Source organism: Ursus americanus, chromosome 21 (genome assembly GCF_024610735.1).
Source record: "Ursus americanus isolate L20-20 chromosome 21, mUrsAme1.1.p, whole genome shotgun sequence".
Lineage (NCBI taxonomy): Eukaryota > Metazoa > Chordata > Mammalia > Carnivora > Ursidae > Ursus > Ursus americanus.
The window spans coordinates 56,307,974-56,329,215 of NC_142147.1; the positions used below are offsets into that span (position 1 = coordinate 56,307,974).

A 21,242-nucleotide genomic window follows, 5' to 3' on the forward strand; every position below is an offset into this window, starting at 1 on the left:
AGTGTATAATACAGCATTAAGAAAAATTGCTTTGTGAATCATATGTAAAAGCACGGGATGGGGCGCCTGGGCGGCTCAGTCGTTAAGCGTCTGCCTTGGCTCAGGGTGTGATCCCAGGGTCCTGGGATCGAGCCCCGCAGCAAGCCCCATATCGGGCTCCCTGCTCTGCTGGGAGCCTGCTTCTTCCTCTCCCACTCCCCCTGCTTGTGTTCCCTCTCTCGCTGGCTGTCTCTCTCTCTCTGTCAAATAAATAAATAAAATCTTAAAAAAAAAAAAAAAAGCATGGGAAATTCCTCTGAGTTTTGGTAAGGCATGGTAAAAAGGAAATATTAAGAGTACATGCAGATTACTTGTGATACATGTCTCGGGTGTAGAGATTACATTTCACGTGAAGAAAAAGAAGGAGAGCTTTGAAAAATAGATTCAGGGTTGAGAGGTATAGTGTCATTGGAGGGTACTCAACGGGTTCCTGAATGACAGCTGAACCCAGGAGAGCTGAGAACCTGTTATCTTACCCCGGGTTGAATCTCACTGCTCTGTAATGTGCTTATCGCCATTGAACTTTATTCTTCATTTTAATGCCTCATTCTTCTCCTTACAGAAATAACAACTGTTTCTTTGCAAAAGTTTCCAAACCTGAGATAAGCAAATAAAAGAAAACATGAAATGTATAAATAAAATATCAAACAGAAAAAAAAGGTCACAGTGGAATATCATTTCAGTCTATTACAAATACATGGGTTTTAGAATTTTGGAAAGTCAAAAATAGCATGAAAATGTCTGTGCTATGTTAGGGTCCATAAACAATAACACATTTTTAAAAAAAAGACATTTATTTACTTGAGAGAGAGTGGTTGTGAGTGAGACAGAGCAGGAGCGGAGGGGCAGAGGGAGAGGGAGAAGCAGGCTACCCATTGAGCAGGGAGCCCAACTCAGGGTTTGATCCCAGGACCCTGGAATCATGAGCTAGGCTGAAGGCAGACGCTTAACCAACTGAGCCACCCAGGCGCCCCGCAACAACAAATTTCTGTAATTAGGAGTAGTATGTCTGATTTTCCTTTTTATTTAAAAAATTTTTTATTATGTTCAGTTAGCCAACATAAAGTACATCATAAGTTTTTGATGTAGTGTTCAATGATTCATTACTTGCACTCATCCCAACATGTGTTCTCTTTAATACCCATCACCTGGTCACCCCATCCTCCCACCCCCTCCCTTCTGTAACCCTCCATTTGTTTCCCAGAGTCCAGAGTCTCTCATGGTTTGTCTCCCTCTCCGTTTTCTTCCCCGTTTTCCCTCCCTTCCACTTTGGTCCTCCCTGCTGTTCCTTATGTTCCACATGTGAGTGAAACCATATGATAATTGTCTTTCTCTGCTTGACTTATTTCGCTCAGAATCCCCTCTGTCATCTTCATCACCACGATCGTCATCACCATCATCACCTTCAGGACCTTCATCATCATCACCGTCTGCATTTTTAGAGAGTGGGGCAATACAGTGAAGTTAAGACACTTGCCTATGGCCGCAAACATAGCTTGGAATGGAGACTGAGTGTGGCAGGTCAAGTGCTTAACCACTTTTAACCTTCTTTGCCAGATCCTGTGGCAGCTAGCAGGGACCCCCCCCACCCACGAAAGAAAGAAAAAGAAAGAAATAAAGAAAGAGAAAAAAGAAAGAAAGAAAATCAGACGACTCAGTGCTCTAATGTGAGCTGTGGCCCAGCTAAGGATGGTTTAGAAAGTCAGCATGAGGTTAACTAAGAATCCATATTGTGGAGGGAAAGGATCCGCTGCGTCTCTTAGCTCAGTCTCAGCAGACGAAACGCCCGTAAACCTGCGTGCTGATGCAACACAGACCTCCTAAAGCCCCACTGGGATCCATGCTGCCTGAGTGGCACCACAGTGGCAAGGCTGAAATTTGGGCTGACAAAGTAGGGAGGGTCTCAACTCTAGCCTCCACCCTGATGTCCTCAGGTATCTTTGAGAAGGGGAGTAATCGTACTACCTATTTCAGAGGGCTGAAGAAAATCAGATGTTGCGTGAAATGCCCTTAGCCTTGGGGCCCTTACATTAATAGCGTCCAATTAATCTCAGAGACAGTGGGGACAATTACGACAGCTGATAGCACTGATGGTGATTAGAATAAAGATGAGGCAGAATTCACACAAGATTTAGTGATGAGGCTAAAGAGGCGTCAGTAGACCCTGTGCTGGAATATTACTCAGCCTTAAGAAAGGCCATCCTGTCATAGGCAACCATGTGGATGCATCTGGAGGACCTGATGCGTAAGCCCGCCACAGAAGGACAAATACTGCGTGACTCCACTTGAATGGAGTATCTAAAATAGTCAAGCTCATAGAAGCAGAGTAGAATGGTTGTGGCCAAGGGCTGGGAATATGGCGTGATTGTTCAACGGGTATAAGCTTTTGGTTTTGCAAGATGAATGACTTCTCGAGATGTGCCATATAATACTGTGTCTACAGTTAACAACACTGTACCCTGAAGACTTTGTTAAGGCTACAGATGTCATATTAAGTGTTCTTATCACAATAAAAAAGACATTTGTAAAATCTAACTTCTGCCTTTTCCATCCAGAGTGAGTTATTTGAGAATACTCGTCAGTTTCCTCCTATATAAATGCTCCATTCTAGGCGCTCTATGGAAGTTGAGAGATTGCACAAAACAGCTTCCCTTGGGACGTTTATGGTATAGCGGAAGTCGGATACCCAGATCATGAGCAGAGTGTTTCCTGTTACCAGTTTCCAGATTATCCCTCATTGGTAAGGGGAGAAGACTGCCCACAGAAGCCCAAGTGGTTATATCAGACAGGGAGAGGCAGTTGGTAGCATCCTGGGAGTATCCGTCAGTCGGCAGCTCTCCGCAATCCCTGAAGGAAGGTCATCCACACCTGACGTGTGGAGAACGCGCTTAAGTGGTTTCACATCACCTGCAGAGTTTAGACAATCAAGAGTCACGCCAGCCAATGGGAAGAGAGAGATTCTATGGCCAATCAAGGGTGAGGCACAGCCTTTTAACGTTGGTTTCCACAGCTGTTGTTTGATGGGGACCAGCCCGGAGGACCAGCGGCCGGATTGGGTGAGAAAGTCTTCTCCCTGACCTTTCTTTCTTCTTTATTTTTCCCTTTCAACACTTCCTGTAGGTCTGGCATGCGTAAAGAACAAGGTAGAGGGCTACCAGAAATGATCAGATCCTGCCTCTTTGTTTCCACAAGGATGTACTAACAAGAAAAGCATTTAAACTCGCCGACAGATTGCGTATCTTCCGTGTATCCCAACTCTAAATTAGGTGAGAGAACGGGAGCCTTCCAGCCTGAACCAGGCTCAATCGGAGACATGGAGAATTGGAGGACCTCGTGTATCCTGAGAGAATGAAGGAGAAAGGGTGAACACACGAGAAGCCCAAGGGCTGTTTCTTAGACTCGGTTGGTCTCTCGGCTCTGATCGTGAGATGCACGTAACCAGGGGAGACAAATGAAAACCAGAGTTTTGGCAATGGGAAATTATGAAAGAGGAAAGGCAAGCAGCAGGCAAATCGGAGAATTAAGTCTGAGACCTGTTGCTATGGTAATTTGGTTGATTGGCTTGAAGTAATCTTTGACCGTCCAGAAGTTCTAGGATGCCCTGACCTTATGTTAAATGATATGTAAGTAACTTTGTTGGTGACATTTGCTTTGTCTGACCATGGACATCGTGTCAGAGTGAGAGTGAGCTGGGTGGTGTAATCTGTGAGGAACAAGGCAGGTTGTGCTAGGGACTGTGGTGGCCACAACAGCCAAAGATAATGGGTGCTGGAGCCTGAAGTCTGCCTGATTAGGTCTGCGAGGTGTTAGGGAGTGTCTGTGAGGATGTCCTGGGGGTGACGAAGCAGCCACTATTTGAAAGGGCTTCAGGGAACACTGTATCTTCAGGGGGAAGGTTTCGGCTAGAAAAGGAAGGAGAAAGGAATGTTTAGAGAAAAGATTTAGGAAACATGAGGATTTTTAAAAATTGTGGTAAAATATCCACAAAACAAAATTTACTGTTTTAACCAATTTTTAAGGGCACAGGTTCACAGTATGAAGTTCATTCACATTACGGTGCAACCGTCAGCACCTTCCGTCTCCAGAACTTCCTCATCCCTGCAACTGAGACCACACCCGCTTAGTCCCTATTCCCCCACCCCAGGACCGCTCTATCCCGCCCTCTGTCTCTAGGAATTTGAGACTCTAGGTGTCCAACGTAAGTAGAATCACAAGACATTTGTCCTTTTGTGTCTGTCTCATGCCACTGAGCGTGACGTTTTCAAAGCTCATCCATGCTGTAGCACAAGTTGAAATTCCTTTTTGTGGCTGAATAATATTCCATGGCATGTACAGAGCACATTTTGTGTATCCATTTATTCCTTGTGGAAATTTGGGTTTTCTCATGGATGAAACTTGGGGTTGTTTCCACCTCTTGGCTGTTGAGAATAATACTGCTATTGCCGTTGACTTACGACTTAAAATTAAAAAATTTTAACATAAATATAACATCTAATTTGTCCTTTGTACTGCAGTAAGAAGGCATACCCCTCCAAATAAGAGGAAAACCCAAATATGCTTTAATGTTCTCTCCCCACTCTTTGCTTTCATCTTCTAGAGTAAGATCAACTGTGAGTTTAATGTCCATTCATCTTTTCCATTTTGAAATTGAGTTAGACTCTACTAAGTACGGGCGGGATTGTACAGCAAAGAAACTCTTGTAGGATGCTAGTGGTAATGTATATTATTATATTTATGAAGGGAAATTGTTGGACATTATGTTGTAAACATAATGGTCCATATGTGCTGTGACCGACAGTTACAAACCGAGAGAAACGTGTGCTTATTTGCACCAAGGTGCACTTGAAAGGTTGTTCATAGAAGCATCATTTATGTTAATAAAAAAACCCTAGAAAAACGTATAAATGCCAGCCAACTGCAGCATTAATAAATGGTGGAATACTGACAGGTGACTACCATACAAAAATTCAAATGAACCACTCACGCCTTCATGCAACAGCATGGGTGAATCTTACCAATATAATGGTGACCAAGGCAGGCCAGACAGAGAAGAATTTATCATTTCATTCACCAAAAATAATCCTATGACACCAAGATACATTGTTTGGAATGCATATCTGTTTTAAAATTATAAAACAAAACTCATAAAAATAAATATGAAAATAGTGGTGATCTCTTGGGGCCATGCAAGATATGATTTCTTGATCTGGTTGTGGTTACACTGGATTTGCTGGAAATTCAAAAACCAGACATGTGCTTTATGTGCTTTTTTATTTATGATGTTTTATACCTAAAAACTCAAACAGAAATTACTCTCTCCTTTTTGCTTCTTTGTTCTCCACTATTTGTATTTCATGTGAACTTGAAAAAAACGCCAACTTTTATTGTAAGTGGATCTTAATTCATGATTAGAAAATTCTTCCTATATCCAGGTTGCAAAAGAATTCACACATTTTTTAAATACTTGCAGGTTTTCAGTTTTTGCATTTTTATTTATTTATTTATATATTTATTTATATATTTATTTATTTATTTATTTATTTATTTATTTATTTATAAAAGATTTTATTTATTTATTTGACAGAGCCAGCGAGAGAGGGAACACAAGCAGGGGGAGTGGGAGAGGAAGAAGCAGGCTCCCAGCAGAGGAGCCTGATGTGGGGCTCGATCGCAGAACGCCGGGATCACGCCCTGAGCCGAAGGCAGACGCTTAACAACTGCGCCACCCAGGTGCCCCCACTTTTTGCATTTAGATTGTTGATCCATTTGTAGTTTATTCTTGAATAGGGGGTGAGGTTTGAAATTTCATGTTAGCTCTTTCTAACTGGCTAACAAATTGTGTCTGAACTGTTTATCAAAAAGTCCACCTTTGCACCTGTGGTGTGAAATGCGTGCTTTCTCAGTTACTCAACGTCCGCACGTGGTTGGTTTATTTCTGTACTTTGCTCTTTATTTCACTGGTCTGTTTGTCGCGTCATTTTTGAGTACCACTATGATTTAACTGCGGGTGCGTTAAGAGTATGTTGTAATATCTACCCCCTGTTTTTTCTTTCTTTCAGTGTCTTCTTCATTATTTTGAGTGTTTCCAAGTTTTCCTCATATAGATTTGAACATATCTTGTTAAACTTAGTCTTAAGTATTTTATTTTCTTTGTTATTATAAATGGGATTTTCTCTACCATTAAATTCTCTAAGTGGCCATCGTCTGTCTATATGATAGCTAATAACTTCTGTGTGTCAATTGTACATCCTGATGCCTTAGTGAATTAATTTTTTTATTGAGATATGAGTGATGTATGACATTGTCTGAGTTTTAGGTGAACAACACAATGACTTGATATATTTGTATCTACTTGTACATACTGTGAAATGGTCACCACATTAAGTCTAGTTATCATCACCACTCATTACCACACAGAGTTACGAAATTTTTTTTCTAGCCATGAGAACCTTTTTTTCTCCTTTCAAAGTAAGCTCTATACCTGATGTGAGAGGCTGGAACCCACGACCCTGAGATTAGGAGTCACACGCTCTACCAACTGAGCCAGCCAGGCCCCCACGATGAGAACTTTTATAGATATACTTTTTTAGCACTTTAGTGAATTTTTTTTTGTAGTATGAATTTTATCATTGAATCTCTGCAGTTTTCCAGGTATACTCTTATGTCATCTGCAGAGAGAGAGAATTTTATTTTTTTTCAAAACTTTGTGCTTCCAATTGTCTCTTACCTATTTGCTTCTACAGATCAGCCGTACCCAGTGCGGAGGGGTAGCAGCAATAGCGGGCATCCTGGCCAGGCTCACCTTTGTTCCTGGTCAGAGCAGAAAGGCTCCTGGTATCTTCCCAACTTCTTTTTTTTTTTAATATTTTTTAATTATATTATGTTAGTCACCATACAGTACATCCCTGGTTTCTTTCTTTCTTTCTTTTTTTTAAGGTTAGTATCTTTTTTTTTTTTTTAGATTTTATTTATTTATTCAACAGAGATAGAGACAGCCAGCAAGAGAGGGAACACAAGCAGGAGGAGTGGGAGAGGAAGAAGCAGGCTCACAGCAGAAGAGCCTGATGTGGGGCTCGATCCCATAACGCTGGGATCACGCCCTGAGCTGAAGGCAGACGCTTAACCGCTGTGCCACCCAGGCGCCCCACATCCCTGGTTTCTGATGTAAAGTTCGATGATTCATTAGTTGCGTATAACACCCAGTGCACCATGCAACACATGCCCTCCTCACTACCCATCACCGGCCTATCCCATTCCCCCACCCCCTCCCCTCTGAAGCCCTCAGGTTGTTTCTCAGAGTCCATAGTCTCTCATGCTTCATTCCCCCTTCTGATTACCCCCTTTCTTTATCCCTTTCTTCCCCTACCGATCTTCCTAGTTCTTATGTTCCATAGATGAGAGAAACCATATGATAATTGTCTTTCTCTGCTTGACTTATTTCACTTAGCATTATCTCCTCCAGTGCCGTCCATGTTGCAGCAAATGTTGAGAACTCGTTCTTTCTGATAGCTGAGTAATATTCCATTGTATATATGGACCACAGCTTCTTAATCCAGTCATCTGTTGAAGGGCATCTTGGTTCCTTCCTAACTTCTTGATTAACGTTTTATTTTGTTTGAGTATATCATCTCCTTGTTCAGAGATCTTTGGATGGTAAAACCACGAATATCTTCATGTCTGAAATGGTTGACTTTTATGCTTGAAGGGAAGATGTCACTTGGTAGAGGAGCCTTGGTCAATAACTGTCGCATCCTTGGCAGAGCTCTTCTGTTTACTCTTCACTTATATTCAGTGTTGTCATCAAGGGTTCTCACAAACTAATTCCTGGTTAGACAGAAAATGATCTTCAGAGCATTGTTTGCTAATGTGCGTGTGGTGGTTATTAAAAATCAACTTGTTGGGGCTCCTGGGTGGCTCAGTCGTTAAGCGTCTGCCTTTGGCTCAGGGCGTGATCCCGGCATTCTGGGATCGAGCCCCACATCAGGCTCCTCTGCTGGGAGCCTGCTTCCTCCTCTTCCACTCCCCCTGCTTGTGTTCTCTCTGTCGCTGGCTGTCTCTCTGTCAAATAAATAAATAAAATATTTTTAAAAAATCAACTTGTTAAATAGTTTGAATATCTCCCCTTCTTGGTAGAAACAACTTAACATTTCTGGAAGTTTAGACCTGCATCATTTGGAATGATAGCCACTGGTTACCTGTGATGACTAGAATGACCTAGAATGTGTCCCATAAGCCCGAGGAACTGAACTTTTAACTTTAATTAATGCAAATTTTAACTTTAAAACTTATACACCATTCAGTTTTCATTTTCTAAAGTTTTTTAAGGTTTGCTTGCTTGTTTATTTATTTATGTGATCTCTACCCCCAACGTGGGGCTCGAACTCATGACCCTGAGATCAAGAGTCACATGCTCCACCAACTAGGCCAGCCAGGCACACTCCCTCCATTCAGTTTCTAGAAGGCTTATGTGTGTATGAGATAGCTCGGGTAGGAGAATTTACCTTTCTTTTGCATATTTTATGAAACTTAAATAGAGGTCAAGTATTTCCGATGACAGTTAAGCATCTAAACTGAGATATTTAATGGATTTTGAAGACTTAGTATTAAAAGAAAAACAGGTAAACTATTTCATTGATTTTTTTCTTATAATAAAATAATTATTTTAATGAAGTATTTGAAACAATTTAAAGCATCTTTTCATTGATTTTTTTTTTTTAAAGATTTTATTTATTTGACAGAGAGCACACAAGCAGGGGGAGCAGCAGGCAGAGGGAGAGGGAGAAGCAGACTCCCCACTGAGCAGGGAGCCCCACGGAGGGCTCAATTCCAGGACCCTGGCATCATGACCTGAGCCGAAGGCAGACGCTTCACTGGCTGAACCACCCAGGCGCCCCTGAGTTTTTAAAAAAATATCGTTCACGGGGGTGCCTGGCTGGCTCAGTTGGAAGAGCATCCAAGTCTGATCTTGGGGTCGTGAGTTCAAGGCCCACGTTGGGGGTAGAGATTGCTTAATAAATAAAACTTAAAAAAATATTGTTTACATGTTGAATTGATATTTTAGATAGACTAGGTTAAATAGTATTAAAATTAATTCTCCCCGTTTGTGGGAGAATTTTAATGTGTCTTCTCAAAAATTTAAAATTACAAGCAAGGCTCACATTCTATTGCCATTGGGCAGTACTCCTCTAGACTCTAGATTTTTCTTCTTTATCTTTGAAATTGAAGTTCATACGATGTAGTATTCTATTTTTCCCTTAACACTTGGCAAAATCTTTTATCCTAAAGATGCAAATCTGTTTTTCATATCTGAAAAACTTTCTTCCATGAATTATTTCTTTCTTGTTTTTTCCTCTGTTCTTCTTTTTGTTTTTGTTTTTCTTTTCTTTTTTTTTTGTTTTTTTATTTTTATTTTTTATTTTATTTTTATTTATTTTTATTTTTTAAAGATTTTATTTATTTATTCATTCGACAGAGATAGAGACAGCCAGCGAGAGAGGGAACACATGCAGGGGGAGTGGGAGAGGAAGAAGCAGGCTCATAGCGGAAGAGCCTGATGTGGGGCTCGATCCCATAACGCCGGGATCACGCCCTGAGCTGAAGGCAGACGCTTAACCGCTGTGCCACCCAGGCGCCCCTGTTTCTTTTTTTTTTTTTTTAAGATTTTATTTATTTATTTGACAGAGAGAGAGCCAGTGAGAGAGGGAACACAGGCAGGGGGAGTGGGAGAGGAAGAAGCAGGCTCCCAGCAGGGAGCCCGATGCGAGGCTCGATCCCAGAACTCTGGGATCATGACCTGAGCCGAAGGCAGACGCTTAACGACTGAGCCACCCAGGCGCCCCTGTTTTTCTTTTCTTTGGAACTTTAATAAGATGGATGTTGGAATTTCTAGAGCTATTAACAGTATCTCAACATTTCATCCTTTCTCTTTGTGCTGAGTGCTGTTTGAAGTGTATTTCCTCGGCCCGTCGTTGAGATGGCTGTCCAGAGTTCCTTCTTTCTGTCCAGGAGTACAGCGTATAAGCTCGAGTGCCTTGGGATTCATCTTCTCCTGCTCTTGTTTTGAAATTTGGATTCCCCCCCCCTTAGTAACAGCTCCCTATCTTGCAGGGATTCAGCAAAACATTCACGTACCATAAGACATAGCTTTAGGTTTTTGATATATATTTTTTAAGATTTTACTTATTTATTTGAGAGAGAGAGAGAGCACGAATGAGCACGAGCAGGGGGAGAGGCAGAGGGAGAAGCAGACTCCCCCCTGAGCAGGAAGCCGGATGCAGGACTCAGTCCCAGGACCCTGAGATCATGACCTAAGCTGCAGGCAGATGCTTAACTGACACCCAGGCACTCCAGGTTTTTGTTATTTAAAAGTCTTTATAACTTAGTTAAGCCAGGTCAGAAACTGCTCTCCTTTAAGGAATGTTCAGTGAACATGGTCTTTTGAACCTTAGCTAGAAGATCCCATAGTGACACAAGTCAACAGTCAGCTTTTCTCAGAAGCGTCCCCCGAGATCTATAGCGGCGGCACAAGGATAGAACCGGCCTAACTCCTTCTCCACGGCGCGCTGATAAACTTCAACGCTTTATTATGGTTTTCGGTAATTACACTTCTCCCTGCCAACTGGTTCAGTGTAAAGTACATTTTTAGCTGCTAGCCCTGAATTCATGTGTATGGCCGTGGAATGAAGAGGAAGGAGGAAGTGCCCTCCCCTAATGGAGCTGGCCAGATAGGTTTCAAGCAGGAAATGCCGGGTATCAATAATCTTAAGTCACTCTCGACTGCTGAGCTTTATCTCTAATCACATCATTCTCCCTTAGGTACTGCTTACTCCTTGTTTTTAGAGATTTCTTTCCTCTGGATATTTCCAGGCTCACGCTCCCAGGACAAGATGTCTGAATCCTTTTTTTCGGACTTTGGCTTGCTGTGGTACCTGGAGGAGCTCAGAAAGGAAGAGTTCTGGAAATTTAAGGAGCTCCTCAGACAAGAGCCTTTGCAGCTTGACCTCAAGCCAATCCCATGGACCGAGTTAAAGAAGGCTTCACGAGAGGATCTAGCGAAGTTGTTGGACAAGCATTACCCAGGAAAGCGGGCATGGGAGGTGACCCTGAACCTATTTCTACAGATCGATCGGCGTGACCTCTGGACAAAGGCTCAGGAGGAGATCAGAAGTAAGTGTAGGGTGAAGGGGCAGGGACCTATGGAGGAAGGTTGGTCTGCTGCGAGCTTATAAGAATGAAGGTGATATTATTGAGTTAGTGGCCATCCTCCATCAGTTGAGAATGTGTTGTGGGTTGAGGGAGCCTTGGAGTTCATGGAGGAATTGCAAGCGAACTCTGGTCATACGTGGGCTAGTGATGGACCGTGGTCGGTTTCTGAAATTAACCTGCGGTCAGCATGGTGGAACAGAAATCGCTTATGGTTTCAAGTCAGACAGATGTCAGACAGACACCTGACCCCGATATTTATTCACTAGTGCAAATTAATCAGGTGATACATTCTGCCAACACCTTTTTGGTAAAGTGCGAGTAGAATGAGTCTTGGTGGGTTACTGACATGGAAGACACGGTATCGGTAGGAACATCCTCAGCCCTGGTTCCTGGCTGGCACTCAGTCCATGATAGTGCTTATGGATTCTTTACTGGGGAGATGCGACCACTCCCCTTCTGGTTGGGAATGTAATTCTGAAGCATTCACACTGTGTAGCCTGTAACTCTGAGACAGGCTTCCAGTTCGCATCAGGCGTTTCCATGGACGTGATTTTAGACGGATTGTGGTCCTAACGAAAACTAAGTTAATCAGCGTGGTCATCCGTGGACACGCAGTAGTCCTCGCTCACGTGCTCAAGTAAATCTCTAGGGGTCGTTCTGAGTGCCAATGACTATGCTTTGTAATTGTCTGGTATTCTCTCCCTGTGAATTCAGATAAGCCAAACCCATACAGAAATCACATGAAGGAAAAATTCCGTCTCATATGGGAAAAGGAAACCTGCCTTCCGGTTCCCAGTGATTTCTACAAAGAAATCACAAAGTGTGAGTATGAGAAGCTGTGTGCCGCATATCACGCCAGCCAGGCAGGCGAGCCCTCACCCACTGTGGTCTTGCAAGGCCCAGAAGGAATCGGAAAAACGACGCTTTTGAGAAAAGTAATGCTGGACTGGGCGGAGGGGAACCTATGGAAGGACAGGTTCACATTTATCTTCTTCCTCAATGGCTGTGAAATGAACGCTATGACCGAGACCAGCTTAGTGGAGCTCATCTCCAGGGACTGGCCTCCGTCTTCAGACCACATCGAGGGCATCTTTTCTCAGCCGGAGAGGATCCTGTTCATTATGGATAGCTTCGAGGAGCTGAGATTTGACTTGGAGCTTACAACTCAGTTGTGCGATGACCAGAGGCAGCGACAGCCAACGCAGGTCATCCTGAGTAGTTTGCTGCGGAAAAAAATGCTTCCACAGTCTTCCCTGCTTATCGCGTTGGGAACAGTGGGCATGAGAAAAAATTATTTCCTGTTGCAGTGTCCAAAATACATAACCCTCTCAGGACTCTCTGAACACGAAAGGAAGCTGTATTTCTACCATTTCTTCCGCGAGAGGAGTAAAGCCCTGAAAGCCTTCAGTTTTGTGCGGGGCAATGTGCCGCTCTTTCTCTTCTGTCATAATCCGCTCGTATGCTGGCTGGTCTGTACCTGTATGAAATGGCAGCTGGAAAAAGGAGAAGACCTCAGCATTGTGTCCGAAAGCACCACTTCTCTGTATGTGTCCTTTTTTATTAGTGTCTTCAGATCAAGAAATGAGAACTGTCCACCGAAGCAGAGCAGAGCCCGTCTGAAAGGCCTGTGTGCCTTGGCTGCAGAGGGAATGTGGACTCGCTTGTTCGTGTTTGGCCGTGGGGACCTCCGGAGGAATGGGGTGTCTGAGTCCGATGCCTTGATGTGGGTGAGCACAAGGCTCCTTCAAAGGAACGCAGAGTGCTTTACCTTCACGCATGCGTGCCTGCAACAGTTTTTTGCCTCCATGTTCTATCTGCTCAAAGAACCCAAGGACGGTGCTCACCCGGCCATTGGAAGCGTGACCCAGCTGGTAACAGCAGGCGTGAGTCAGGTCCAGGGCCACTTGTCCCAGATGGTAACATTCTTGTTTGCTTTTTCAACTGAAAAAATAGCCAACATGCTGGAGACATCCTTTGGTTTTCTCCTGTCCAAAGAGATAAAGCAGGAAATAACCCAATGTCTTAAAAGTTTGAGTCGGCGCAACCCCGATCAGGAAGCGGTGAATTTCCAGGAATTGTTCAGCGCTTTGTTTGAGACCCACGAGAAAGAGTTTGTAGCACAAGTGATGGATTTCTTTGAGGAAGTCAGTATTTATATTGGTAACATGGAAGACTTGGTGATATCTGCATTCTGCCTAAAACATTGCCAAAATCTGCAGAAACTTCACCTGTGTATAGAAAATGTCTTCTCAGATGACTCTGCATCCAGCACAAAGTGAGTCCGTCTATAATCTCTCCCACCCGCCATGCCACACACACCATACTTGTCGCTTGTCTCAGGTCCCAATGGGTCCTTCATGGATCCTTGACTTAGAGACAACATGGCTTTTGTACTTAGACTTTAATTCGGTTCTGGCTCTGCCTTCTGCTGGCTGTGTCACCACGAGCAGTAACTTCTTAAGTTTTTCTATCTGTATAAAGAAGGGTGACACTTTACCTACTTCATAGGGCCGGTCTGCAGTGGAAAGGTAAGCGGCTTTTATAGTTGCCACGAGTATGCTCCCCCCGCCCCCCCTAGCATTTGAGCGTATCCACCAGGAAGGGACTCTTGGAAGCTTATGAGTGGTTTCCTTGGGCTTTTCCTCTTTGCTGGTCTAACCTGTATCTTTTCACTAGCTGGTTCAGATTAACAGCTCACACTTCGGATCTCGAATATATATCACCTTTCATGGTCACATTTTTAGTTTTTTTTTTTTAAGATTTTATTTATTTATTCGACAGAGATAGAGACAGCCAGCGAGAGAGGGAACACAAGCAGGGGGAGTGGGAGAGGAAGAAGCAGGCTCATAGCGGAGGAGCCTGATGTGGGGCTCGATCCCATAATGCTGGGATCACGCCCTGAGCCGAAGGCAGACGCTTAACCGCTGTGCCAACCAGGCGCCCCCCCATTTTTAGTTTTTTAAATTGAGGTATAACCGACACACAACATTATGTGAGTTTCAGGTGCACAACACCATGATTCAGTATTTGTATACATTGCAAAATGATCACCACGATATGTCTAGTTAACAGCCCTCACCAGTAGTTACACTATTTTTTTTCTTGTGAGGACAAAATTTTTTTTTTAAGTGAACTTTATACCCCCTGTGGGGCTCGAACTCATGACCCCAAGATCCAGAGTTGCATGGTCTTCCGACTGAGCCAGCCAGGCGCCCCATGATGCGAACTTAAGATCTGCTCTCTCAGCAACTTTCAAATATGTAATACAGTATTTTTTTTTTAAAGATTTTATTTATTCATTTATTCGACAGAGATAGAGACAGCCAGCGAGAGAGGGAACACAAGCAGGGGGAGTGGGAGAGGAAGAAGCAGGCTCACAGCGGAGGAGCCTGATGTGGGGCTCGATCCCATAACGCCGGGATCATGCCCTGAGCCAAAGGCAGACGCTCAACCGCTGTGCCACCCAGGCGCCCCTCAAATATGTAATACAGTATTAATAGCTACAGTCACCAGGCTGTACATCACATCCCCATGGCTTTATTTCATACCTGTGTGTTCATAGTTTTGGACGTAGTTCTCCATTTCACTGGTTGATCCGCGAATATCAACCTTCATTTGCATAACAACCAAGCCTTGTCACCTAAAGGAGGAAGAAGTGGAGACTGAATACGGTTGAGTAGCTTGTCCAGAGTCACATAGCTAATAAATGGTTCAGCTGGGGTTTGATCCCGATTGCTCTGGCATCAGGGTCCATTTCCTTAACCCCTAGGCCACATTGACTCAGTGTACCTGGCTGCCCCTCTCCTTGTCCAGGTGCGGGCTCCGTCCGTCAGCTTTGAGGGGCCCTGGGAATGGCATTCTGCTTGTTTTGTGAATGAGTTGAGTTGCTTCGAGCCACTGGACAGTCACCGTCTTTGTTCTCCCCGTAGTCTCAGTAAGAAGCTCTCCTTTTGGGAAGACTTTTGCTCCGCGTTCACCACCAGCAAGAACTTCCAGATGTTAGATTTGGACAACTGTACTTTCAGTGAGGCCTCCCTGGCGATTCTCTATAAAGCTCTGGCTCAGCCCGTTTGTAAACTCCAAAAGTTCACGTAAGTTGGATGTTAACCTGTTCTTTAAATAACCGTTTCATTCTTTCTACTCTGGCTTTTTTTGGAAAGACCAGTATGTAAGTGCAGGGCTACAATCCAATGTCTCAAGAGAAGTTTTGGAGCACTTTCCCTGATACCCATGTTTTATTGAGCAAGAAGCAAACTGTTGGCAAGTGGGGACTTCAGAACCAAACATGGCCAAGGGGCTCAGTCCGCTGTTGCCACAGGTCAGTTTCTAAGCACGAACAGGGAAGTGCTTGGTTTTCTGTGGTGGGTGGCTGCCAGAGAGCACCCCCCCTCTCAGCACACTGGCTCACTTGCATGTAGCCTGTACATGGAAAGCTACAAGTTCATGCTGGCACGAAGAAAGCATAAGTCTTTAGACCAGAGTATGCATTTTAGGGACATCAGTCTTACATTTGGGTTACGTGACCATGTGTGTTTTGGTTTAGGGGTACATTTGGGGGGGTTTTCTCTAACATGTTTTAAATGTAGTGGTTGGAGAGCTGCAGTGGGAATTTGGTGACACTTGTTGGGATGTTGTTAGGTGAATAAATGTTTCCCAGGTAACGAAGGGACCAATGGGAAGGTAGCCTTAAATTCATGAAGGAGAAAAATAATAAGAATATGCATAGAGACTAGGCAGCATTTAGGAAGCCGCCCTTTAGCACAGAGCTGGATCCTTGACGCACACTCATTACCTGTATTGTTTCCTTTTAATCTTCGAACGATCTCACCATCACCTTAATACAGATCATGTGCAGAAGCCCAGAGGAGCACGCTGCTGCTCCCGGCACTTTGGGTATCTGGGTTTGCCTGGGCCGTGCTCTTCTTTTCACCCTCAGAAGCTTATCTCTTTCAACTTAAATGTAACTCCTCCTTCAGCTCAAAGCTCGCTTCTTTTTTTTTTTTTTTTATAAAGATGTATTTCATTATTTGAGATGTGGGGGGCAGAGGGAGGGAGAATCTCAAGCAGACTGCCTGCTGAGCATGGCCCAAAGTGGGGCTTGATCCCAGGACCCTGGGATTATGACCTGAGCTGAAATCAAGAATGGGCCACTTAACCTACTGGGCCACTGAGGTGCCCCAAAGCTCACTTCTTCATGGAAGATTTTCTATGCTCCCAAAGCACTTTCTAGATGTCTTTTTGGTCATAGTTACCACATGTCTAATTATTGGCTGCTGTCTTTGTGCAGAAGAGTTAACGTAGCAGGTCAGAGATTGTTGTCCTTAGAAAGTCCTGCTTACTGGGTTGGCCCTTGGGTGGCATGTTGGAACTTGGATTTGGGGGAGAATTCCCACCACCCTAATTGATAAGAGGGGCTCACTGTTCCCATACTGTGTAAATAATGTGGTTTATGCTGAAGGCTTGCTTTCCTTCTGTGTGAGTCTGAGATTTTGGCTCGTGCTGGGCATGGGTGTCTCTGTGACCACTCCAATAACCCCCCTGGGTGCTGAGTCTCTAACAAGCATCCCTGGTAGATGACATTTCACATGCATTGTCACAGTGCATTGCTGGGGGGATTTAGCACGTCCAATGGTGACTCCATTGGCAAAGACCCTCGGAAGCTTGCGCCTTGTTTCCTCTGGATTTTGCCCTTATGCCTTTTTCCTTTGCCAATTTTGCTTTCTGTCTTTTCACGGTAATCAATCATAGGCATGAGTGCAACTATCTGCCAAGTCTTGTGGGTCCTAGCAGGTCACTGAGGCCAGGGGAGGTCTTGGGGACAGAGTGTTTCTGTGTTGAGTACACTGCCATGATGGGAGAGATAACACCTCTGTCCTTTGTAGAGGCTCATTAAATACCTGTTGATTTCACATAAGGAAACCCACTGAGAAATGAAGTGGTAAAGAGCCCACACACAGCAAAATGTGGATCATGGCATTTTGTTTTCCTTTGGAAAACGTGTTAAAGTAGGGGACTGGTGTGCTCATAAAAGAGCTTTCAGCGTGTGAATTTTAGTGCTAGATATGAGGAAGAGTAAAGCAAGGGAGACGTTGGAGTGGGCTTGAAAGTGAGAGGTCTGTCAGGGAATCCATTAAATGCTTAATTAATTTTATTGGTGAATTTAGATGTGGTCAGTGTGATGACCGCATGAAGGAGATGAGTAACTTGAGGCATCCGGCTGAAGGCTGAGTTAAAATGTGCACGTCTTCCCTCAGGTTGCAGAATGAGGAAGACCGTTCTCTTCATAGCGCGTGTGGAGACTGGTCCGTGGATTTCGGCCTGCGGTTCTTTAGCCGCAGGATCACTGGGCTCATTTTTAAGTGGTCAAACAAGACAGATGACGGGTTTGGTCATTTGTCCCCCCACATATCTAGCCATATGTCCTGGAATCAAGAGGTAGTGTTCCTCCTCTTTCTTCTCCTGTACACGAGATTTTAAAATAGTGTGATTGGGGGCGCTGGGTGGCACAGTCGGTTTAGTGCCTGCCTTCAGCTCAGGTCCTGGTCCCAGGGTCCTGAGATCGAGCCCCGCTTCTCCCTCTGCCCCTCCCCTCTGCTCGTGCTCTCTCTCTCTCTCAAATAAATAAATAAAAACCTTACCCCCCCCCCCAACAGTGTAATTGCTAGGATGAATAAAGAATGGGGAGCCTGGCTCATTCCCTGAACTTCAACTCCAATCTCTGTCCAGACATAGGGTTTGGGGAATGTTGGAGGTAATGGTATTTGGAATAGACCAATCTGTCTGTGATTCCTAGGCCATCCCCCTCCGTGAGCCAGGGAATCCATTTCTTTCTCTTAGTCTGTGCTGCTGCCACTAACCGCCAGCAACCAGCACTATTCACCCGGGATGGTCACTCCAATAACCTGCCTCAGTGTCTCGTATCCTGTTTTGTCTTCCGTCAATGTGTGTTTTCTTTCCTCCATATACAAGCCAGAGCAATCTTAAAAAATGACATACACCTTAAAATCCTTCCCATGATTTCCCATAACTAGGAAAAAAATTCCAATGGGTGTGAAGAGAAGAGCATGGCCATGTGGTCGATCCCTCCTTCCCCCTGCTGCCGTCCTCACTACAAGCTGTGGCCCGAGGGTGGTGACTCTCTTTCAAGCCCTTGACCGAGCTCATTCCTGCTCAGAACCTTCGTTCTGGCTCTTCTCGTTTCTAGACAGTGTTTCTCTTCCAAATGCTTTCCCTGACCACCCCTTCCCCCAAACGGAGCAGCCCCTGCCCCAGTCACTCCATAACCACATCCTGCGTGCTCTTTTATGAAGTCATGTCTTCCCCTTTGTCCTGCATGTCCCCTGAGCACGGGATATGTCCTGTGTGTGCCTGGTCCTGGACCATCCCATTCAGAGCTATACCCTCCACACACCCTGGCCCAGTTTGGAAGTCAGGATTTGCTGGATGAAGAGAGGGCACAGGCAGTTTGTGGTGGTTGGGTAGTTTAAGGATCATCCTTTAAGGCAGAAGATCTCGTGTCGATAAGTATCTGTATCTTTCCCCAGGAATGCCTTTGGAGCGTGGGTCTTTCTTCTGTTACTTACCCCCCTCCCATCTTACACCACTGCTACCTCTCATGTAGGTATCACAAGACGCCAGATTGTTACAGAAAGTGTGTGCCTACTTGGGACAACTTTACCGAGTTCTTAGCTTATTCTTGCTTCTGCGTCTTGTTCTGTCCAGCTGAGTTCATTGTTTTATGTCATTGTGTCCTTTGGCTTTTCCAAGAGGCTCTATGAGTCCAAAGTTGGAGTAAATTTGAGGCTAACATCCTCTCCCATTTAATGGTACCTTTTAATGATGAGAATGCACATTGAGTATTTGAGATGCTTTTCCCTTATATCTTTGAGTCTATTGGTTTATTTCTTAAATCCAGCTTTGTAGAGATTCCCCCCAGCTTTATGGAGGTGTAATTTCCTTATAATACTGTATTCGTTTTAGGCGTACGCCATGATGATTTGATAAATCTACACGTTGTGAAGTGATCACTGTGATAAGTCTGGTGCACCACTTCTCAGAGGGACACATTTTTTTTTTCCTTTGGAACTTTAAGAGGGGCGCCTAGGTGGCTCCATCAGTTAGACCTCTGCCTACGGCCCAGATCATGATCCTGGATCCCGGGATTGAGCCCCACATGGGCTCCCTGCTCAACAGGGAGCCTGCTTCTCCCTCTGCCCCTTACCCTGCTCGTGCTCTGTCTCTGTCTCTGTCTCAAATAAATAAATTAAATCTTTTAAAAAAGAGAAGTTTAGGGGCGCCTGGGTGGCTCAGTCGTTAAGCATCTGCCTTCGGCTCAGGGCGTGATGCCAGGGTCCTGGGATCGAGCCCCGCATCGGGCTCCCTGCTCAGCTGGAAGCCTGCTTCTTCCTCTCCCACTCCCCCTGCTTGTGCTCCCTCTCTCACTGGCTGTCTCTCTCTCTGTCAAATAAGTAAATAAAATCTTTAAAAAAGAGAGAACTTTAAGAGAACTTGAAGATCTGCTCTCTTAGCAGCTTTCAAATATACAAGACAGTATTACCAACTGTAGTCACCACGCTGTACGTTATATTCCCAGGACTTATGTATCTTATAACTGGACGTTCCTATGTTTAGACCCCCTTTACCCCTCTCACACACCCCTCTGCCCCCACCTCTGGCAGCCGCCAATCTGTGCTCTGTATCTAGGAGTTAGTTTGTTTCTAGATTCTACATAAAAGTGGAAACACACAGTACTTGTCTTTCTCTGTCTGACTCATTTTGTTTGCAGATACAGAGATTGATGCCATTTTCATTCTTGTTCAGTTGTAGGTCATCTCTTTAAAAAAAAATCTGTTGGTGGTGTTTCAGATTATTCTTTATCCCTACTAGTTTACCAGTTTCAATAGAATGGGTCCCTTTAGGAAGTTTAATTTTCCTGACATTTACTGGGACTCTTTCAATTGTAGAACTGACAAATGATTAATAAAGTAAATAACTTTTGGGAGTTGTGTTTAAGTTCAGAGAAACTGTCAGAATTGCTTACTTCTGCTCTAGTGGGGAGGTAAAAACTTGAAACCATTTGTCTTAATGTCATCAAGATAAACTTAGATTTTTATAGGGTTTGGACATAAAACTTTAAAGAAAGATTAGCAAGTTAGGGCGCCTGGGTGGCTCAGTTGGTTAAGCATCTGCCTTCAGCTCAGGTCATGACCCCAGGGTCTTGGGATCGAGCCCCGCATTGGGCTCTCTGCTCAGTAGGGGAGCCGGGTTCTCCCTCTGCCGCTCCCCGTTTGTGTGCTCTCTCTTGCTCACACTCTCTCAAATAAATAAGTAAAATCTTAGAAAGAAAAAGATTAGCAAGCTCTTTATACAGGCTTCTAGTGAAGTCACAGGAATAAGGGACGAGACACAGCGAATACGGTCAATGGTATTTTTTAAAAGATTTTATTTATTTCATTGAGAGAGAGAGTGTGCGTGCAACAGAGCACGAGCTGAGGAGAGAGCATGAGAGGGGGAGAAGCAGACTCCCAGCCGCAGGGAGCCCGATGCCGGGCTCGATCCCAGGACCCTGGGATGACGAGCTAAGCCAAAGGCAGAGGCTTGACCGGCTGAGCCACCCAGGCGCCCCTGGTCAGTGGTTTTGTAACAGGGTTGCATGGTGACGATGTGGCCACACTTGCGAGCACAGCATAAGGCGTACAGACGCTCAGTCGCCGTGTTGTGCGCGGGAACTAAGGCAACGTCATGGGCCAACTGGACTCAAGCAACCACAAAACATTCGTCAGGGCTCGTGCATCATACCAACTGGATTTCACACCGACCGTTGTTTGACTCCATTGCTCTCTCAAAGCCAAGGTCCCAGGCAGGGTCCCTAATTCTCACCCGAAGAGAGAAGGTGCTCACGGGCATGAGAACCCTGGGCATGTCCAGTACCTGCTCTCGGGGTTCTGTTCATTAACTCAGTCTGTGCTCACAACAACCTGCTGAGAGGTAAGCACCTT

The 21,242-nt window shown here is 44.6% G+C and overlaps 1 protein-coding gene across 5 annotated transcripts in view; it reads left to right on the top strand.

Annotated features, from left to right (window-relative positions):
• Nucleotides 1-10,728: 10,728 nt before the first annotated feature.
• The window catches only part of NLRP9 (NLR family pyrin domain containing 9), a 35,186-nt gene continuing 24,672 nt past the window's right edge, over nt 10,729-21,242 (top strand). For all 5 annotated transcript variants that reach the window (XR_015728153.1, XR_015728154.1, XM_045789247.2 and 2 more), the window contains exons 1-3: nt 10,729-11,205; nt 11,959-13,519; nt 15,174-15,335. Coding sequence is in view for 3 of the 5 variants with exons in the window: in XM_045789247.2 (XP_045645203.2) it covers nt 10,926-11,205; nt 11,959-13,519; nt 15,174-15,335 (2,003 nt within the window). In the remaining 2 variants the exon portion in view is untranslated. The remainder of the gene's footprint in view (nt 11,206-11,958; nt 13,520-15,173; nt 15,336-21,242) is intronic.